This window comes from Haemaphysalis longicornis, unplaced genomic scaffold (assembly GCF_048455015.1).
Source record: "Haemaphysalis longicornis isolate Haplotype H1 unplaced genomic scaffold, Haemaphysalis longicornis Haplotype H1 scaffold_6, whole genome shotgun sequence".
Taxonomy (NCBI): Eukaryota; Metazoa; Arthropoda; class Arachnida; order Ixodida; family Ixodidae; genus Haemaphysalis; species Haemaphysalis longicornis.
In genome coordinates this window covers 11,691,717-11,712,203 of record NW_027526407.1, presented here as the reverse complement: position 1 = coordinate 11,712,203, position 20,487 = coordinate 11,691,717, and the positions used below count along the sequence as shown (strand labels likewise).

General features: G+C 47.3%; 1 protein-coding gene across 1 annotated transcript in view; it reads right to left on the bottom strand.

Annotated features, from left to right (window-relative positions):
* The window catches only part of LOC144142235 (putative cytochrome P450 301a1, mitochondrial), an 84,406-nt gene extending 66,593 nt beyond the window's left edge, over positions 1 to 17,813 (bottom strand). The window contains exon 1 of the mRNA XM_077673598.1: positions 17,542 to 17,813. Coding sequence (XP_077529724.1) covers positions 17,542 to 17,737 — 196 coding nt within the window. The 5' untranslated portion in view covers positions 17,738 to 17,813. The remainder of the gene's footprint in view (positions 1 to 17,541) is intronic.
* Positions 17,814 to 20,487: the final 2,674 nt, after the last annotated feature.

Here is a 20,487-nt window from a genome sequence, read left to right as displayed (position 1 = left end):
AGAATTTAAAGAATACCGGTCACTTTGTAAAAAAGCTGTATGATCGTGATCGAGATGCATACATTACGTCCATAGAAAGCAATCTTAAAAGGAATTCCAAAGATTTATGGACATATGTCCGCAGTAGATCACCCCAGAATAACACTGAATGCATTAATCTTCTTAACTCCGATGGAGTAATCATCGATGACGTCCCTGCCGCGTTCGCTCAGCAGTTTAAAACGGTGTATAGGAATACCTGCGACGTTCAGTCAGCTCCGATGTCCAATTGTCGCGGTACGGCACCGAGCACGGCATTTGTAGGGGAGGAAATCGTGATGAAAAGCCTACGGGACGCGAAGCCCTCGCTATCCTGTGGCCCAGATGGCATTCCCATGGCTCTACTGAAGGCTTTCAGTCCTATCCTTGCTCCAGTGCTTGTATGTGTGTTTAACAACTGTATTAGTACTGGCACGTTTCCTAACTGTTGGAAAATTGCTAAAGTTGTACCTGTACACAAATCCGGGTCAAAAATAGATGCAAAAAATTATAGACCGATTTCCCTCCTGTGCAGTGCTTCTAAAATTTTTGAATCTATAATTCATTCCCTCATTACATCCAAAGTAAGATATGAAATTATTCCAAATCAACATGGTTTTATACGTGGTCGCTCGACCACTACAAACTTAGTTTCTTTTATGGAACATGCGTCAAAGGCAGTGGAAGACCGAGGCCAACTTGACGTGGTATACTGTGACCTTAGCAAGGCGTTCGATGTGGTTTCCCATTCATTGTTGTGTAGAAAACTTTCCCACCTTGACATTCCTGATCCGTTGCTGGATCTGCTTCGTGACTACCTTACCAGTCGTCACTGCTACGTTCACTGCAACGGGCAACACTCCGGAACGTACTCAGCCACCAGCGGGGTGCCTCAGGGCTCAGTCCTTGGTCCTCTTTTGTTTTCACTGTTTGTCAACGATGTTTCGACAGCAATTCAGTACTCATCGTTCTTGCTATACGCAGACGATATAAAAATATTCAAAGTGATTGGCAACATCTCAGACTGTGCACAACTGCAATGTGATATCGCCGCGTTTTCGGACTGGTGCAACAGAAATAAGTTGATACTCAATAGTGCAAAAACCAAAGTGGTGTCGTATACCCGTAAAACAGATGATATCAATTTCACCTATCGCATAAGTGAAGAAGATCTGAATCGGGTGTGCCAAATCAGAGACTTGGGAGTTTTGTTTGACTCTAAGCTCACATTTACAGCCCATACTAATGAGATTACCCGTCGTGCTTTGCGAACACTAGGTGCAACATGTCGTGTCTCCAGAGAATTCAACTATCCAGACACATTTCTTCAGCTCTATACCTCAATGTGTCGCCCTCTATTGGAATACGCATCCGTGGTCTGGAATGCAACGTGTCGGTCCAACGCGGCGGCCATTGAGAGAGTGCAAACTAAATTTCTCTCAATACTAAAGCATAGGTACGCTACTGCGAAGGCTAAAGATGATCCTGGTGTTGATGACGCCAGCTTGCTTGTAATGGACCCATTACACAGTCGGAGGGCCAAGGCTGACCTTTTATTCTTGTACAAACTGGTCCACAGCCTCATTGATTGTACAGAGTTGCTGGGTGCCATAAATTTGAGAACCCCGACAAGCAACACCAGGGCACCTAGACCGTTTCATGTCTCTGCCCGTGTCAAGAGTCGCGTGGGACGCATTCAGCACCTATACAATATGCACGCAGAAAGTTTGGACGTATTCCATCGTCCCTTTCCAGCTTTTTGTAAGAAACTGCGTCGCTTGACAAACCAGGAATAGTTTGCTTGCCCTAGTATGTAACGTCCATTCACACACTTTATGCTGCCGGGGTCCCTTGTGTTCTAAGTTTTATGCCTTCATTGTGGCGTGATCTTTAGCTGATATCTTTTTCCGGTTTACATGTTTCAGTGTACAGAGCTTTAATCATGCCTTGTTGTATTACACTTGTAGTCTGAATAGCAGTCAGCAGTGTCTTATTGCTATGCACTGATTGCAATGCCTTGTTTGCATATGAGCTCGGGTCATGTGCGTGTGTCGGCGTGTGTGTATCTCAAAGTGTCTCATTCTCGTTCAGACTATACAAAGCTATTTTCTATATTTTTCTGAGATATGCACTTTTCTTTGTTTCCGCACCAGCACATTGTTCCTTGACACAATAATAAACAATTAATTGGTTGTTTCATTCATCATTTTTATTATATCTGCGATTTGTTGGTCTGATCATTTATGTCTATACTCCTGCCATTGTTTTTTTTTGTATTGTTCTGTCAAACTTGTTGCTCTGTTTGCTGTGTGTCTCGACAAGATGGGACATCGCAAAGGCACCGCTCGTTTTAGGGTAATACTTTATTGCAGTGTGACTTTTCAAAAATCAAAACTCTCGTTTTAAATGTACACTCTGTCTCCATCATGTGCACTGTGTATGTTGTTGTATATTTCCTTTTTTCAAGTGCCTTGAAAGTTTCGCTGGCCGAGGGCCATAGCTTGCAACGCTGTTTTTTTTTGCTTTTCTGTCATATCGGGGATTTTGTGTGTTGTGCCGTGCTGTCTTACGTTTCTTTTAATAATGTGTTGTATATGGTGTGCCAACACCAAGACCTTAGGGTTGTTCCTGGGCACTGAAAATAAAGGTTGATTGATTGATTGATTGATTAAATATTATTATTATTATTATTATTATCATTATTATTATTATTATTATTATAATAATAATATTATATTATTATTATTACTATTATTAAAACTGTTTAATTTTCAACCCAGCTAAAACAAAGGTTGTCACGTACAGCGGGAAAACCCATCGTCTACTGTTTTCTTACAGTATAGAGGGAGCTCCTTTGCAAAGGGTTGAGGAGATTAGGGACCTCGGGGCTCTTTTCGACAGTACCCTCTCTTTTTCTTCTCATATTAGGCTCATCACCCGGCGAGCGCTCCGAAGTCTTGGAAATGTGTGTCGGATAACGAAGGAATTCTCTTCTCCAGATCCATTTCTAATGCTATACAATGCAATATGCATCCCTCAGTTAGAATATGCTTCTTTTGCCTGGAACGGCATCTCCAAATCTAGTAGTGAATTAATAGAACATGTGCAAATGAAGTTTTTATCCGTATTTAAGCACCGTCATCACAATCACAGTTTTCATCCTGATTCTGACTTACCCATAGTTCCTTCCATTCCTTCGTTGACCTGCAGACGTATGCGTGCAGACCTTACATTTCTTCACAAAGTTGTTCATGGTGACCTTTCTTGCGCGGACCTGCTTAACTGTTTAGAGTTTAGTGTTCCACAGAGGCCCACCAGGTCGCATCGCCCTTTCTTGACCGCTGCGCGCAACTCCAATCATTCTCCTGTGCGCAGAATACAGAGTTGTTACAACGCTGTGTCTAAAGGTACGTCGGACGTACCCGCAAAATTTCTTAAAGATACGTCGGACGTACCCGCAATAATTCTTAAAGATACGTCGGACGTACCCGCAAAATTTCTTAAAGATATGTCGGACGTACCCGCAAGATTTCTTAAAGATACGTCGGACGTACAGGGCCCAGAGTGGCGCGAAAGCGGCGTTGCTCGAAACTAGCGTGGTTATCTCGAACCATCGACGGCAAAACCATCACGCGTTTGCTGTATATAAGCCAACAATCTAACGATGCCTAACCTGACGCAGAATGTATTTTTTTCCCTCGTGTTCTCTAGTTGGACCTTATTTGAAGGGGCGGTTAGAGCCTTCGCTGAGGTCAGAGATCGAATGCGGACCACTACGGGTTCTCGCAAGAGGGAAACAAAATCATGTGCGACGCGAGTATCTTTCTTTTTTTTCCCCTCATATGTTTCTATTTAAAGCCCTAACCACATGGACGCGAAATCACGCGTCGCGCGAGCGTCGGCGTCGTTCGGCGTCAACGCGCGGGCCCGCAGGAGACCAACGAAGTCGCGCGCCAGTCGCTGCGTCGGCGGGCGTTGCTGGACACGTATGCCATCCTGTTGAAGTCGTTTATGAGCAGGTATTGTCGCTTCTTGAACTGCAATTATCAAGACTTTAGCTTTAGCAAAAAAAAAAAAATCACTTGGCGTCTTTATTTATTGCTATGTTGGCGGGCAAATATTGAAATGCTGCGAAATGTATCTCGAGCCATCACGGTCAAATCAGAACAAAATAAGATAGAATGTTAAACGAAGACGCACCTCGCAAAACTGCTTTAGTTGCTACTTGATTCAATCTTCATGTTGCGTACCGACTGCACGAATTCATGAATTCAAATTGTAAGCAAAACAAATTTCAGCGCTGCCTTGATACTGAGGTTACCGTCGAACGTCATTTGTAGGTTGAAAGGCAGGGTACTCTGGCACCCTGTCTGTACCCTGCAAAAAAAAAAAAAAACTGATCAAACTCTCACCGCAAAAAAAAAAAAAAAGAATGCTGTCTTTGCTAAGATACGAACTCCGGACTTTCAAAACAGAAACCCGGCTCTCAACCGCTTGACCACGCGAGGAGGTTTGAAGAATTCGGTGTACCAACTGAGGCTGCCCAGGAATAGTGTCGGGTGTGCTTTCTTTTGGTCGTATTTGAGAGATTTGAGCACTGGGAACGCTTGCTTCTTGCGCACCGATCTTGGAGCCGAGGACAATAATGCTAGTGCTACAAGCGATGAAACCACAGCTCCCTTATTTGAGTAAACAAAAGCTATCGCACATCCCCGGTCTCCCCTGCGCAAGCCACGAGAGCTACGAATGGAATGGAATGCGCCAGAATTCTGGCGTTGATAACGCTTGCTCGTCACGCACCGATCTTGCTGACAAGCCACATTATGCTAATACTGGATGCGATGTAACCAGAGCTCCCTCATTTAACTCACACAAAGCTATCGCAGATCCCCGATCTCCCCGATGAAAGCCGAACAAGCCACAAATGGATGAGCGCTTGCGAACAGAAATAGCTTGCAATTTGTCGCAAGGCAAAGAAATTGATTGTTTTCTCCTGAAAGGAACGACCCCAAACCCCGCGAAGACGGACGCTGCCGCTCGCTTTCCGATGCTCTCTTGCGCTGCGTCGACGCCGATATCTGGCGAGCGTAGACATCGGCGTCGCTCGAGTTTCAGCTCGCGTCGCCATGCATTTCAGGCGACGCGACGTCGACGCGAGAAAACGCTGAACGTACGCTGCATGTTTGGGCCGAGTGAAACCGAATACACGTGCACCGACGTACTTAAAAAATTTTCGCGGATACGTCCGAAGTATCTTTAAAAAATCTTGCGGGTACGTCCGACGTATCTTTAAAAAATCTTGCGGGTACGTCCGACGTATCTTTAAGAAATTTTGCGGGTAAGTCCGACGTATCTTTAAGAAATGCTGCGGGTACGTCCGACGTACCTTTAGACACAGCGTTGTTACAACCGCTTCTCCGAACGCCTTGACATCTTTCAAAGTTCCTTTACAATTTACCGTACTGCGCTGTTGAATACAGTATGTTAAACATCCATGATATCTCTGTCGTTCATTTTTCTTTTTTTTTTTTCATTGCTGAAATTTGGTTTCTCTGCGGTTCTGTTTAACCAATAGGCCTCCTGCGCTGGAGTTGTGGCGACATGCAGCGCCCCTAGCGGCCGACGCCTCTGGGTAGTACAAAAGCAGACGACCCTCGCCGCCCTCCATGTGTTTTCAATAACAAGCCAGAGTGAAAGCTGGTTGTGGCGCTTGCTGGCGTGTTTAAATGACTGCATACTGTATGAAATAACCCTTAAAGTAGTTGCAGAGGCTAGACAAAATAATATCCGCTAAAAGAAGCCGATTTATCGGCTTTCTTTTGAGGGAGCTGTTGCGGCGTGGGACAGTATCGCCAGGTCGGGTGATTTAACTGTTTGACGACAGTTAGTTTTTTCTCCTTGTGTGCGGTCGACAAAGGAAAGTTCACGAGTAGCATAAACACGGACCGTCCTATATCCTGAGGTAACTGCAAAAGGTTGCTTCAGCGGGAGCATGCAAGCGAACGCAAGAATTGCTAAGCCGACTAAGCTGACACTGCTGGCCTGGCACCGCCTTCGAAACGAGTGAAAATTTTGTTTCGTATTTTCGCAAACTAAATGATTCTTGCGTAACGTTTTACGCCGCACGATTACTCGCTAGTACATGTATACTAGCGAGTAGGTGGGGCAATCTATTAAAGGAAGCAAAACATGCACCAAATCACACGCCCGCTGCCTGCAGAGATGTGTACTTCTATAACATGACATAACACAGCATAACATAACACTGCCGCATACACGGTGCGGGGCCCCGAATATTTACATACGATCATTACTGACTGTGTTGGTTTTCTAGTGCAGGGGTCGTCGAATCTGAACGCCGACACGCCAGCTTCGACTTCAAATGGAGTTAGACAGCGAGACAAGAACAGAGAATTGGCGTCCTCCAGTTGAAGTGCCACATATTTTTAAAAATTCGCTGAATTTTTTTCTCTTTGCATTCAAAGCCCCCATTTTCCTCCTCCCACCAGATTTGCCGTCCAGCCCTCCGCCGTGTGGGCTGCATGGAACTCAACCTTTGCTGACCCTCATTCTATGGGCTATTAAGTGCGAAGTGGGAATGTATGCTGCAAGAGCGTAATTAAGTAAAGTGAGAGCAAACAAGGAAAGCGAGCGGCCTCTTAGTTCGCCCGACCACTTTGTTTCACGGCCACTAATTTCGGAATCGCAAAACAGATTTCACGCTTCTGACGGTCGCGGCATATTGTCACTGAGACACGCGACAAAACGGCAAGCTAACGCTGCACCATGTATTCGTAACGGCGACGCAAACGAGCACTGTTTAATGAAAGTGCACGCATAGTGTGCAGGTACGCAGAAGAGCGGCGCACCGCAGCAGGCGAGCCTGCGGTCCGCCGGACTCGCTGGCTATTTTTAAAGCGCGATCATCGCCGATTGCGTCACTCTTCTTTTTTGATCGGCTGTTTTTGAGAAGTCTTTGTCACCTAGAGTATTAGTTTAAACTAGAAATTTCGGTTAAAATTTCACTTCGTACGACCATCGATCGGTGAACCTGCGATTAGCAGACGCCGTCACGGTCCCGGCACTTTCGTCGGCGCTGTAAAGGTGTTTAGCCCTGCAAAGCTTTTTCCCCTAATGCCAAGATGATCGCCGAAGTAGATCGGACGCGTCGGGGATGAGCTGGTGACCATGTCGCAAAATAATCGAGAGCGTCGAGCTCATTTTGCTTCTGTCAACACGGGATCCTATGGGACCCGCGCAGCTTTGTACTATCCGGAAGTACTGCCCGGAAGCCGCTTGCGCAGCGCCCCCTGGGCAGCGCAGGAGGCCTATAGATAGTTGCCTATTTTTGAAACTGTTTACTTATCATGCTTGTCTTATCATTTGTCTTATACTCTTGTCATTGTTTTTGTCGTCTTACTGTCAAACTTTGTTCTCTGCTTGTTGTGTATTCATTACAATAAGCTGAGCCACAAAGGCATCTTCTTTTTTCTTTTTTACGTGTACCCAGGCTCCGCATGTGCTTTATTTCTGTAATTTTCGCTACTTCAATTTGTGTGTCTTGTCGCTTGTTTGTTTCTTGCAATATGTTTCTTGTATTTTGTTTTCATGTAACTATCCGTGCGCCAGCACTCAGTCCTCTGGCTGTTCCTGGGCACGTAAATAAACATGATTGATTGATTGATTATTATTATTATTAATATTATTGTTGTTGTTGTTGTGGTTGTTGTGGTTGTCTCAATCCACAGACGCGCAGGAAGCAATTTCTGCGTGCCTAGAGGATGGTTGGTTGTTTATTAAGTCTTTACAGATTCCAGTCAATATTTGACTACTACACTTCAGATGGTCTGAGGCTCACACAGACGGGAGGGTGGGAGACTGGAGAAAACCGGGTGCATTTTGTCACGTTCTGACAGCTGAGATTGTCTTTGGGATTATAATGGAAACCCTCAGGATTTTCGCTTGCATGCTGTCCAGCGCTTTGATAGTTTCTTTTAAGGGAGAGACCGAAGCAGGGATGTTGTAGCGCGTCAGGCCCACGCAAAGTGCACCGCACAACTGGAGAAGAGAGTTAACTGAGCAATCACTGGTGTAGGTGGAGAGCATGCGAAATATGCAGGCGAATGATGTAAGGTTATCCTTGAGATGGTGAATATGGGGTAACCAGTTAAAATGACTGTCAAATGTAACCCCCATAGCATTTAGTTAGGGACGTCTGAAGTGAGCCCATAGCAGTTAAGATGGCGCTTTGTAAAGGCGATTGCCGCGAATTTGTTCCCTGAGACTTCAAGGCCTCACGTTGCCGGAAAACTTTTACACAAAATAAATGGTTACTTACTGGTGATTATTGTTTGTAGTTCTAAAAGGTGGAGTTCTTGGCCACCGGGATTATGATTCTTGATGACGAAAGTTGTCCTTTAAAAATAAAAGCAAGCTTGAACAGTGTTGCAAGCATGATGTAACAGCAGAGGTGTGTTCATCTCACTCAGATTCGACGAGCACCATTGAATTTACTCAGAGTCCTTTACCCTGAGTTTATATATTGCGATCTTCAGCAGAAAACCAAGTGAAACACAAAGTAAAGTATATCAGTGCCTTATCTGTACAGCGTTTGGAATTCGTATACTTTACCGTCCGCCGCCGCAGTCTTCGTGGAACGCTCCGTCGCCGTTGAAAATCGACACTACGTGTTCTTCCTCTCGTTGTTTTGAGCGATCGCATTCTCGCCTGGCAGCGCGGCGGGCTTAGGGCACCAGACAGTGAAGTTTGCGCGGGACTGCAGCGGCATCTCTCGCCGCCGTTTAGCAACTCTGGGTCGGTGGATGTCACGACCGGCCGTTTAGCGCACGTAAAAACACGCGCGCTGCGTTCGGTTCGACGTTGTGTGGCGGAAGTTTTTTAAGAAATATAGTTATAATTGCAAGTTGCAGGGCCCGAAAGGATCAAAATGCTGCAGGAAAGAATTAGTGGCCACGCCGCTACTGCTGCGTGAAGTACTGCCACAATCGCGAAAGGCAGTCTGCCATCGTTCTGTACAGGTTTCTCGGGCAGCCGTGGAGAATAAGCGTAGCGAGAAATCGATTTTAGCAGTAAGAAAGCCATGACATTTTTTGTCAGTAGAAGGAGTAAAATTATGAGTGCGATGACTGTTTATGCGCAGCGCAGACACGAAGGGCCGTAAAACTAAAATGTTTGCTTTCAGTGTTCTATACACATCGCGCGCTGCGATGAATCGCATGCCTTCGTAGTATTTGCATAACACAAGGTATTACGGCTTCCGACACTTGTTTTATCAGCAGTAACCTTCTTTTAGCGACATTCACGGCACCTAATGAATGCCAAAAGGCGGCACAAGAATATGTTCACAGCACTTCGTGGGTGATGCCAAAAGCAATGTGAAGACGGTCAGTACGCATCCCGCTTACTGCCCTACTTTGTTTCCCGAAGTGTACAGAGTTTGACCACGCATTCCAAGCGAGAGCGTCGCGAGCTATCATAGGCAAGGTTGCTTTCACTGGCGCTGACTTCTTTAATGCGTTTTGCGTACGTACTCTGAAAGTTGAGGTTGCTGTTGTTTAAGCAGAGGATACGGATGAGGAGGAAATACGTTTGTGGAGAATTCTGAACAGCCTGAACAAACTGTATCACAATTAGCCGCTTAGACGACGCTAACATTACGCACAAGATAGAAGCCGAAACTAAACGGAATCTTCGTAAAGATAACCGTAGCTCCGTAGCAGATTTCCAACTGCGTTTACTTTGTCATCAGGTAATAACGTCTGGAATCCGTTGTTAACTAGTGACCACACCAACGGAGCTGAAGAAGGGCAACGGGAAAAGTGACTGCAGTGTGGTTGCGCAAGCAGAGGAATTAACACAAACACGCTTCTGTCGTTGAGCGCCGTGGTATACGCTGGGGTCACTTTATTAGGCTCTAAAACAAGAAAAAAATAATACTGACCTGAATTGGCGCTGTAAATAAGCTTCACTTGCTGAGGATGGGACTCCGCAACGATGTCTGTCCCATCAATTTCTTTCACGGCGCGAACGCGCGCGGGAACGTGCAATCTCTAACTTCTCGCGCACGCGAAGCTGACAGTAGTAGCTCAGTCCCGGAATTGTCCGGAAATCGCACAGAAGCACCTGAGACATGGAGAAACAATTTGCCAGAACAGTTTTCAAGCACGAGACACCTTTCAAAAACAATCGCAGAAGCGCACAAACAAGCAAACGAGAGGTGCCGAATCTATGAACGCGCGCCTGCCGGCTGGCTCTCCCCGACCCAAAAATAGCTCGAGCTTCCGTGGGGTGCCGGTGGGTGTACTTTATTCGTCGCGCCCTCTGAGCAGTGACCGGTGCCTATAAGCCGTCTCTTCTTCCAGCGTGCGGATGTTCTTTGATCACCGCATCCACCAACTGCGCGGCACAGGGTCGGCGAGTGTTATGCCCATGGAGAGGCTCTTAGCATCCCAATGCATTGCAAAAAGTGTGGAGGAAGTGACGTCAATTTTCTTGAGCCCATGGACAATGTTGCTTACTTGTTTACAACTGCGGTGGCCAAATCTGGGCGAATAGACCGGACAAACTTTTAAGGCGCTTGGTATGTGGCTGCCTTGCTACGCTTGCAAACCAGCGCAGTCGCTACGACAAACGTTTTTAGATTAGGCCAGTTTGGAAACTCTGCCGTCGGAGGCGGCCTTACCTACTCCGGCCGCAGAGGCGCTTAAGTCGCGTCGAGATCGGCGGAGCGAGCCGCTAACGCCACCGGTGACCTGCCAGGAAAATCCTCTTCGCTCAGCGTTGGCGAGAGCCACAGTTAGTTCTTTGCTCACTTTGCGTTTCTCCGTTGTGAAGTGAAGTGAAATTTATCGCTGCTGAGACGTAGCGCGCAAAGACCGCAGTGCTGTACGACCCCAAACAATGCTCCCGTCGTCTGCGTTCGCCATCCCGCGAGCCTGTTGCTATGACGACGACAAACGCTACTTTGCCAGGCTTAAGAGCTGAAAAATCGTCCTTCTATCTCAAAAACGAAGGCCGTTTTTTGATTGAAACTTTGGGTGAGCGTTAGAATGGGCAAATTGAAGGCGAAATAAACAGCTTAGAACATGACATCGCACCGAGGAATTAGCGACGAAGCTGTTTTCGCTTCGAAGCGGGAGGGCAGGGCGACGCCATGTTAGTCAAATCAAACAGGAGGCAGCAAAGGATGATGGGATAGAGTGCTGGGCTCCGTGGGCTCAAGTCATGGCGGGACTCGGCTTCACAAATGTGACGTCAGGGCCTCTCCTAACCTTTTCTTTCCTCCATGGTTATGCCGCACCGCGGCGGCTCCATGTTGTATGAGCGCAGGTGGTTGCCCCTAGCAACGCTGAGCGAGTGACATCAGGAGCAGACTACAGGCGTTTTGTCGGCGGCGTATTTTGCTCAAACGCTGACTGGCAAGTGGGCTCGGTATTGTTTTTTTTTGCGAGCCCCTCACGTGGCGGAAGTCCATGGGCAAGCCTTGACTACGTTGGTCCCTCCGCAAAAGACGCACGCTCACGTGCACTAAGCATTTTTAAGTGCGATGCACTTTATAAGCGACCCTGAATCCGCCGTCCGCATTGCTCCTCCTCCTCTCCCCTAGCAACGGCGCGAGGAGCGGAGAGGAGCGTCTGTAGCAACGGTGCAGCGACGTCACACCCCACGTGACCCGCGCGCGCTCCGCCTCCCGCGCCGTGGCTGCGCGCGCCCGCGCCGGCTCCCGCACCGCTCCTCGCGCCGTGACGTCACACTCCCACGTGACCGCGCGCTGGCGCCTTTGCGTCTGCTCCCCCTCTCCTCGCGCCGTGACGTCACATGCTCTGCAGCTGGCGCGCCTCTCCCCCCGTTAGGTTTGCACTCACCCTCGGCGCGCGCCTCTCCCCTCGCCTGACAGCTCCCCCTCGCCGGTAATGCGCCTCTCAAGGCGATGGCACAATTACTACGCCGTGTACTCTCGGCGCAAGAAATACATTCGCACTTCCTCACGATTCCCTTCGGGGAGGTGGGGGCAATTTTTTTCTCAGTATTCTTAGTGGTTCTTAATAATATTAGTATTTTTAGTATCCGTAGTATTCTTAGTTATCCTGTAAATTTTGTGTTTATATTTTATGAATCTCTCAATTTTCAATCATCACTTTATCCATCACTCATTTTTCAGTAGTGATGACAGTGATTTTCACTGATCGGCATAATCTAAACTGCTGACTATAAATGGTTAATTTGGCACGTACAGTCGTGGACAATTCAAATACGAACCGCGGAACACACGGCCAAAGATACGGGTGCCATCACCTGGCAGCGGCCGTGGAAAACGCACGGACATGCGCAGTTGAGACGGCGGGAGCGAGCCTGCGTGTCACACTGCGATATGTCGCCCTCTGCTCGCTCGCATGCTTGCCTTGTCGCCATGACGCAAGAACGCTGCAAGCACTGAAAGTACTACAGTCGAACACGGATATATCGAACTCCAAGGGGATCGTGAAAGAATTCGATATATCGATAATTCGATATATCAAATACGCCTATCTGAAGATTATCTGACAACTCCGCACATCACTGAGAGTTTTCTGAAGTCATGAAAAGTGATAGTTTACCGTTTTGACCCTCAAAGCACGGAAATTCCGAACCGCAGCATGATGACCACAGCACTTTATTTATCACTGAAATGTATTCGAGCTTCGCTTGTTTTTTATTCTGCGTCGTAAAGTTCGCCAAATTGTCCTAAAGATTACAAACACGCACAAATGAGAAAATCAACGCTGTACACTGTACCACAACAGAGGGGAATAACGCTGACAGAACCTCGACTGCAGTAGGCGGTTGGGAACGTTGTCAGGCACTGAGTGGCGTTATCTTCAGTATTCGAACTGAACACCTCCCCCATCTGGAGGCGTGCAATGCAGTCGCTTTGCACCCGGCACGCTACGGAATAGCCGGGGCGGGTTGTGCTGCATTCGCCTTTACGTCAACGTAGATGCGTGCATCGCCCGCAAAACTACTGCAAGGAATTCCGAACGCCTTTTCAACCAACATCTTTTCAGCAGCCTGCACCCAACGAATTCCCGCTTTCGATGCTCCGAAATGAAGGCCTTGGACAAAACAAACATACAACGCCGCATCGGTCCCCTTGCACGAGCCACCAAACAGCTAAATCACAGAAAAAGAGTGCCTCCGGTCAATTTGTTTTGCTTCTTTATGTTCTTTCTCCCCAACCACTATCCGCGTTCTAGCTATCATAGAGCTGCCCCTCGTGCTAGCGTGAAAACAGCTGTTGAAGGCCATCGAAGCAACATAATGCCGCGGACGCCGCCTCTGTCCACCAAGCCAGGCAGCTCCTGCGATGAGTCAACATTATCATCAACTCCACCCCATCAGAACAAGCAATTTTTAAGGGGCACCTTCGGCGCTGAATTCGATATATCGAATCTGCCCATGATCAGGAGTTCGATACACGCGCACAACAGCCCTATACTTTTGCATGGGATTTTCAAGGGGATGTCTGCACTGTTCGATATAGACAATAATTCGATATATCCGTGTTCGATATATCCGTGTTCAACTGTACCGCCGCTGCAGCGGAAGGTGCTGGTCGCGTTGAGAGCAATACGGCGCATGCAGCTGCGGCAAGTGCTTGCGCGGGAACCGCGAGCACGCTCTCGTAAGGCATACTGCTGAGCTCATCATGCTTTCTTGAAGAAAGCCAGCGCACAGCAATGGAGACAGAAATAAATGCATGCCGCCTAATTTTTAATGGCACTGCAATGTTTTGCGTTCGTGATGCAGGGGCTAGGGAATTGAACAATGAGCTGGCAGCCAAGAATGCGCCTTTGTTTAACGGAGTGATGGCTGATCCATTTCGCGGGTTCGGGGCTTGTAGCAAACAATAGATATACCACGAGAATTCGTCTCCAATAATACACATTAACTGCAAGCGTTGTGTGGGCTGGGAAAGTTACTGGCAGAATTCTAATATTAACAAAAATTGAGAAGGTAGGCAGGTTAAACTATCGTAAGGCCAGTTTCCTTTGCACAACAATTTGGCGGCCGAATTTTTCGTGTTTTTTTTTTTTTTTTTGGCAGCCACCCCAGTGCTTGTAGAAATCTGCGGAGCGGGCAGCACTTAGCATGGTTTGGGCATGACCGAGGTGTCAAATCGTTTTCTTGCTCAAGTTACTGAAGCTCGGATGAAAAGCTACGTCGGCAATGTGACGCCGGCACACACGGGTAGCAGGCGCTCGTGTCATCTGAGCACACATTGGCCACAGAAACTTATCTCGCGCCACATCGCAATCAATTGTTTTCAGCGCCCTTGCGGCATGGCGACAAGGCAAGCATGCGAGCGAGCAGAGGGCAACATATCGCACTGGGATACGCAGCCTCGCTCCCGCCATCTCAACTGCGCATGTCCGTGCGTTTTCAAGGGCCGCTGCCACGTGACGGCACCGGTGCCTTCGGCCATGTGCTCCGCGGTTCGTATTTGAATTGTCCATGACTGTACTCTGCGGATTCTTCTGTAGGGCAGGATAGGCGTGGCATCGAAGCCAAATCTCTCACACACAGAAAACACGTAAACACCAACCTTTCGAATCCAGGCATATCTACATTCAAATCACCGACTACATTAAAGGAGTACTGACACGAAATTTCTCGCTTTCAGTTTTTATGCTGTAAAGAATACCTATTGGCCCAGTAATTACGAAAATCGAACCGAATGCCGTCAGCCACCAACACAGACTTAATTATAGCACTTTTATCGCAACCAGTTTCAAATTTGGTCGCCACGCGGGAAAATGGCCGTTCGAAGGCCAGCCTGCAAGCGGGCCAGCCTTACGTCACGGTCTCACCCGTTACGTCAGGGACGCTCGCCGCATCGTCTGCTACGATTGCACATGGTCCGCATTCGCCCGAGCAGTCGACAAGTCGTCTGAATCGTCAGACTCGGATGAGTCGCTGCCATCCGACAGACAGAACAACTTAATTTTGCCAGGCGATTAGGCCGGCGATGTCTTCGCCGTCGTCCGTTTTTTAATATCACTGCGGCTCGAACCGGCGCAGACCGTGATAGCAACAGCTTGTCGCCACTCTTCTAATCAATCTGATCCCGAAAAAGAAGTTCCACATGCGAGAAAGTAGGTGTTAGTGTGTTGAAAAATTGTGCCAGGGGTTGTTATCAGCGCTGAAGTTAAAAGCGGCGTTCAGATATTTTCCTGGATGGTAAGCGTACGCTGACCGGAAGCGGAGGTTCGGCGCTCTGACCCAGCACTGCCGGCACCGCGGAGCGGCGAGCGGCCGAAAGATGGCGCCACCTGCGCGCTAGAATCAAAACTGGCCACGGCAGATGTCTTGGTCACCGATCCCTGAAACGGAAATTATCGCCAAAATAAAGCTCCATTTGCGAAAAAAGGGGATGATAGTGTGGTGAAAAGTTGTGTAAGGGATGGTCATTCGCAGTTGTACAGATACCAGCGATCAAATAGTCGCCACGATACTAAGCCTAAAGTTCCCAACACCCAAGCTGACCAGAGCAACGCCGAGCCCGCTGGCTTAGGCGACAGTTCTTGCGGCCGCCGCCGCGCACGAACTCAGTCCACGTTTAGCGCTGCATGTCATCGCATGGATGATGACAAACATTTTATTGAGCCTTTAAAGGTCCCTTAGGGGGGCGCGCTGACCGGCGCATAATGCATCTTGGCGTCGTCGTCGATTTGCTCGGACAGGCTTCCACGAGCAGTACTTCGCATTCCGCGAGCTTGCCATAGCACAACTTGGGCGAGCTCGGCGACGCGCACCGCCGCGTCGCCGCGGTGCGCGTCGGCATCGCGCACCGCGCGGTGCCGGCACCGCGCAGTTTTCGGTACCAGTGCAAGGAACCACCATGCGCCGGCCAGGAACTGAAGAGCGAAGACGTCGAACACGCAAAGTTTACAAGCATTGCTCACACAGCTACGCCCACGTCTCCTGCCCAAACGAATACCACCGACGCAGCGCAGGATATCGTTTTCGGTTCCGAAAACGACTATATGACGTCACCCTGAACCGGCCAGACACGCAGGCTGATGTTTCGTCACGCCGAAAGTGATTTCGCTAGTGCTGCCGATTTGTGGAAGCTCGCGGCCGGGACAATCAAAATCGATTTTAGATGTTATTCCGGCCTTGGATCGCTGCAAAAATTTTTGTGAGGCATCTGTACAAACTACGGAAGCCAATTATATCATTTTTTAGGCGTCAAAATTTGGTGTCAGTACTCCTTTAAGAGCGGTGATGTGATCGCCACAAACCTATGGCCCGCGGATGTCTAAACACTTCCTGAGTGTGAAATCATTAATGTACGATTGAACGCCCGAGAAGCTTCGGTTCCGCTCTGCGTTCTTCAAGAGCTTCTTCCTCATGTCGCTCGGTGCGACTTTTTTCCCGAAATGCTTAATACCTACGCTTCGGAATTGCTTCGACCTGTCTCTAGAAATTGCGCAACTAGTCGTTCCGGCCGCCATATATTGGGAGTCTAAGATCAGAGGAGATTTCGCCACCTCCCTTCTCACTTGTGTGGTTTCATTCTTCCGCTCTATTACTATCTGCAGTGAACTGGCGTCAGCAGTCAAATTTGGCTACTGCCTACCTAAGCGCGAGCCACAAAGCTCCTTGCTCAATGGCAAAGCCTCACGTGTCAAGTACACGCAGAGCCTCGGTAGTTTTCTTTTTTGTAAATTTTTATACGCCACAAAATACATGTATAGAAACCTAGCCATATACTCCTTTTTTCTTAAAACGAATCCCTTGGGCTAAATTACATTTGCAATGAAAACAAAAACATTAACAAGAACGAGAAGAACAACAAAAACAGATAGCATGGACGCTGTTCCTGAATGCTGTTTTTTTTTCTTCTGAGTTCCTGTCATTTCCATTGCTGGGTATTGTAGTCAGAGTTTAAGGAACCCTGCAGAAACGTCACTGAACTCTAAAGTTATTCGTCTGCGCCTCAGGCCCATTGAAAGTGATTTTTATCACGAGCACAGATCAACGCCGCGTGATTCGCTTCCGGGTACCTCTTTTAGTCTTTTCTTTGTTTTGAAGCGGCAACCAAACGTTTTTATTGTCTGGAATGAACAAAAGTCGACTAATGGCAGCGATATTTTTGGGATAACGGCAATCAGCCACGCATACGAGGCCCAAAGTAAAAGAACAGCGAAAAAGAAAGAACACCTTTCGATAAAATTTTAGGTTAGCCTATGGCCGTACAGCTGTAATGTTTCAATAAAATATTCCGGGGGAACCTAATACAGCGGCTTCACGGTTTGTTGATCCCGTTGTAAGAGCATTCTAGAATTTGAATAAAAGTTGAGAAAGTGCCGCTAAGGCTTTTACACTCAACAAGTACTAGCACACATGTTTTTTTTGGGAGTGCATTCGGGGCTACGAGTACGCCAAACATGCGGCTCTAGCACAACTTAGACCCACGTGAAGCAGATGTTGGGTAAATAGCAGAATTTAACTATTACTCACCGATGATTGGGCAGTAAAACCAAGATGTTCCAATTAGTGGCAGAGATGGAATCCTTGGAACTTCGCTAAATGGTTTCGCAGTCAGCAGCCTGGTTTCAAGAAGTCTGTCTTCGGAGACGTTCGAAAACGTATTTTGAGAAGCCCCGATTATCCGTGGGAACGCGAGACGGTGCTTGGATCCGAGGACACGGTACATGCTTGCAAATCAGCTTTGAAGAGCGGAGCCTTGTTGTGGGAAAACTGGTGCCTTTAGGCCCTGGCGGCTTTTCTGCGAGATCCCATAGAGAAACATAGACTTCTAAGGGGAGGATACTCGCTTAAAGCCCAGAGGCCGAGGTTACTCCAGCACACAGAGCAGCTGTTTCAAGAGCCTCTAGCTTCCGCTTTCTGCCATGTAAATACCGAGAGGCGCGGGAAATTTGAATATGCCAGAAGGGCTCACGATGACGGGCATCGGATCGAAATTGCAATGATTTAAAGTATATTCGGCTGATTGACTGCATGGTGAAAATGGAGGAAATTGTAACTGAATAAGCTCTCAAAATAAGATTCGCAGTGCAGCTTTCAGGCCGAGTACTAATTGAAATTCGGTTGCTTGTCCATTGCCCTGTTAAGGTGTATGAAAGCTACATTTCGTAAACGGAGAAACCTTTATTGCATAATACCTAATATAAAAACAACGTCAAACGGGTGGTATTTGTTTCATTGGATAAATACTACAAAATACAAGAACTCGGAAGCCGCACAATACGCACGACCGAGACAAGACGCACATGTTAATAGCCATAAAGACGCAGGTGACCTGATACAACCACACAACTGAACAAAGAATCGATTCGTTTCTTACCGTAAAGTTTGCATGAGGCAGATCATGAAAACAATCTGTCATCCGAAGTTGTATTCTAACCGCCGAACGCACAGTTGGAAGCACGAACACATTTAAAATATATGGGCAAAGGGTGACACTTCTCCATGCTCACGGTCGGTGTTTTTGCAGATATATTGTTTACCTGCGTCAATCTTTCTTCAGCCCACGGATACCGCAAAGAAGAAACGTGACTATTTGTTTTCAGAAAAAGGCTTTCAAATAAATGGTTTGGTTATCGCATGAGCTGCAGTGACATCTGTTGTTCCTATGCGCACTACTTACCCGTAACCTTTACAATTATAAGACAAAATGCATTTGGGCGCGAATAAAAAAGCAGCACCGCTACGGACAAAAATCACCAGCCATTCCAGGAATAACTCTTTAAAAACAGGCTGTGCTATTCATTAACGGAACACTAACAAGTTACTTGTCCCAGTATACATGAGGCACTTGGTAACTGAAGGTAGTAAATACAGCACTAGCCAGGGTTACTAAATGAAGTAGGCAGTAAGCACCACTACCTTCACTAGTAAAGTTCTAGCGATAACACCCTCCTGAGGTACATGCGTTTATAAACTGGCCATGCATAACATAGTCATAGGCACGACCTTAATCTAGTGTATACTACTTCCTACACTCAGTTAATTTCCTAACCATGCCACTGCTAGTGGTAGAGCCTACATACCAAACCGCGGAGTAGTAAGGTTCGTAAGGAGTTAGTAAATAAGGCACTTACTACACTTTTACGATCTTTCTTGATTAAGAGTGATGAATAGGGACGCCCAGCGAAGCTGAGATGACGCATAATTTTGTACAAAGCCACGAACATCGTTATTGTTCTCATCAGTAAAGATAGTGACAAAGTTACGTTTCTACAATTATTGCCTTGTCTTTCTTTTTATATACGCTCACATGAACGACTCTCGCCTTCCCGAGGAGACGGACACAACTAGGCAGGCGTGATGTTACGACAAGTCGGTGACCTAGCGGAAAGTAGACACCCGCGACTTACCCGCACCAGGGGAGACCGAAGGGAACTAGCCACGCGAACGCTTGCAACTACGTCTACGAAAGCGCGGAAATCTTTAGGAATCCTTTGGAGTTAAAGCAAGTGCGGATCTAAGTAAAAAAAAACAAGTCCAGAAAACAAACAAACAAACAAACGCTCGCACATCAACTCCTTGTTCTCTGGAATGCCTCGCCTTTCAACACACGTGGAGTTCGGACGATTTTGCTTACGAACAGGAAAAATTCATGAAATCGTTAATATAGAGATCGTCTTGTGAAAAAAAAAGATAATTAGGGCCTTCTTGGTGGCATTCTCTCATGTTTCGGGTGACTTACGAACCTCTGTTGTCCCTCTTGAGGGCGACCACCCGGCTGGGAATAACCTTTTTGCCTAATTGGGTGATACGTACTATGAAACGCCAATATACAGGGTGATCAAAATTAAGTCGACAGGTTTTTTTAAAACTATGCACTTTGATATAGGTAAATACCACCTCTGTAGTGAAGTTATGCTCTGAGGGGGGCACATAATTAGTGGATGAAAATGGAGTAGGAGGAGGGGGAAAAGTTTTATTGATATCAAATAAGAGCGCTGTGAGTGGAGTCCTCAGTCCAGGACACCAGTAGAGCTTGCTGCCGCCTTCGCCCTCTCGATGAGCCGAAGCTGACGATCAGGATCTGAGCTGACCAGCTCTCGCTCCCACTGCTCTGAAGTTGGATTTCGTATTGTGTCTATGTTCGTATTATGTTTGCAAGCTCACATCATGTGATATAAGGTTGAGAGCTCTCCAGAGGGAGGGCAAGTGGTTGTATACATTGTAAGGAATATAGCGTGGAGCCTGGTAGGGGGCGGAAAAGTATTTGTCTGTAGCTGCCTAAGTGAGGTTTCTTGCTCTTTTGTGAAGGATTTATGGCCTGGCGAATATCTCTGTCGGGAAAGCCTATAATGTTGATTGATATCTCTGTACGTGACTAAAGACGGGTTTACCCACTGCTGATCTTCTTGTGGAGCCCGGCCGGCTAATTCTCGGGCACTCGTGTGAGCGACGATGTTTCCACAAAGACTGGAG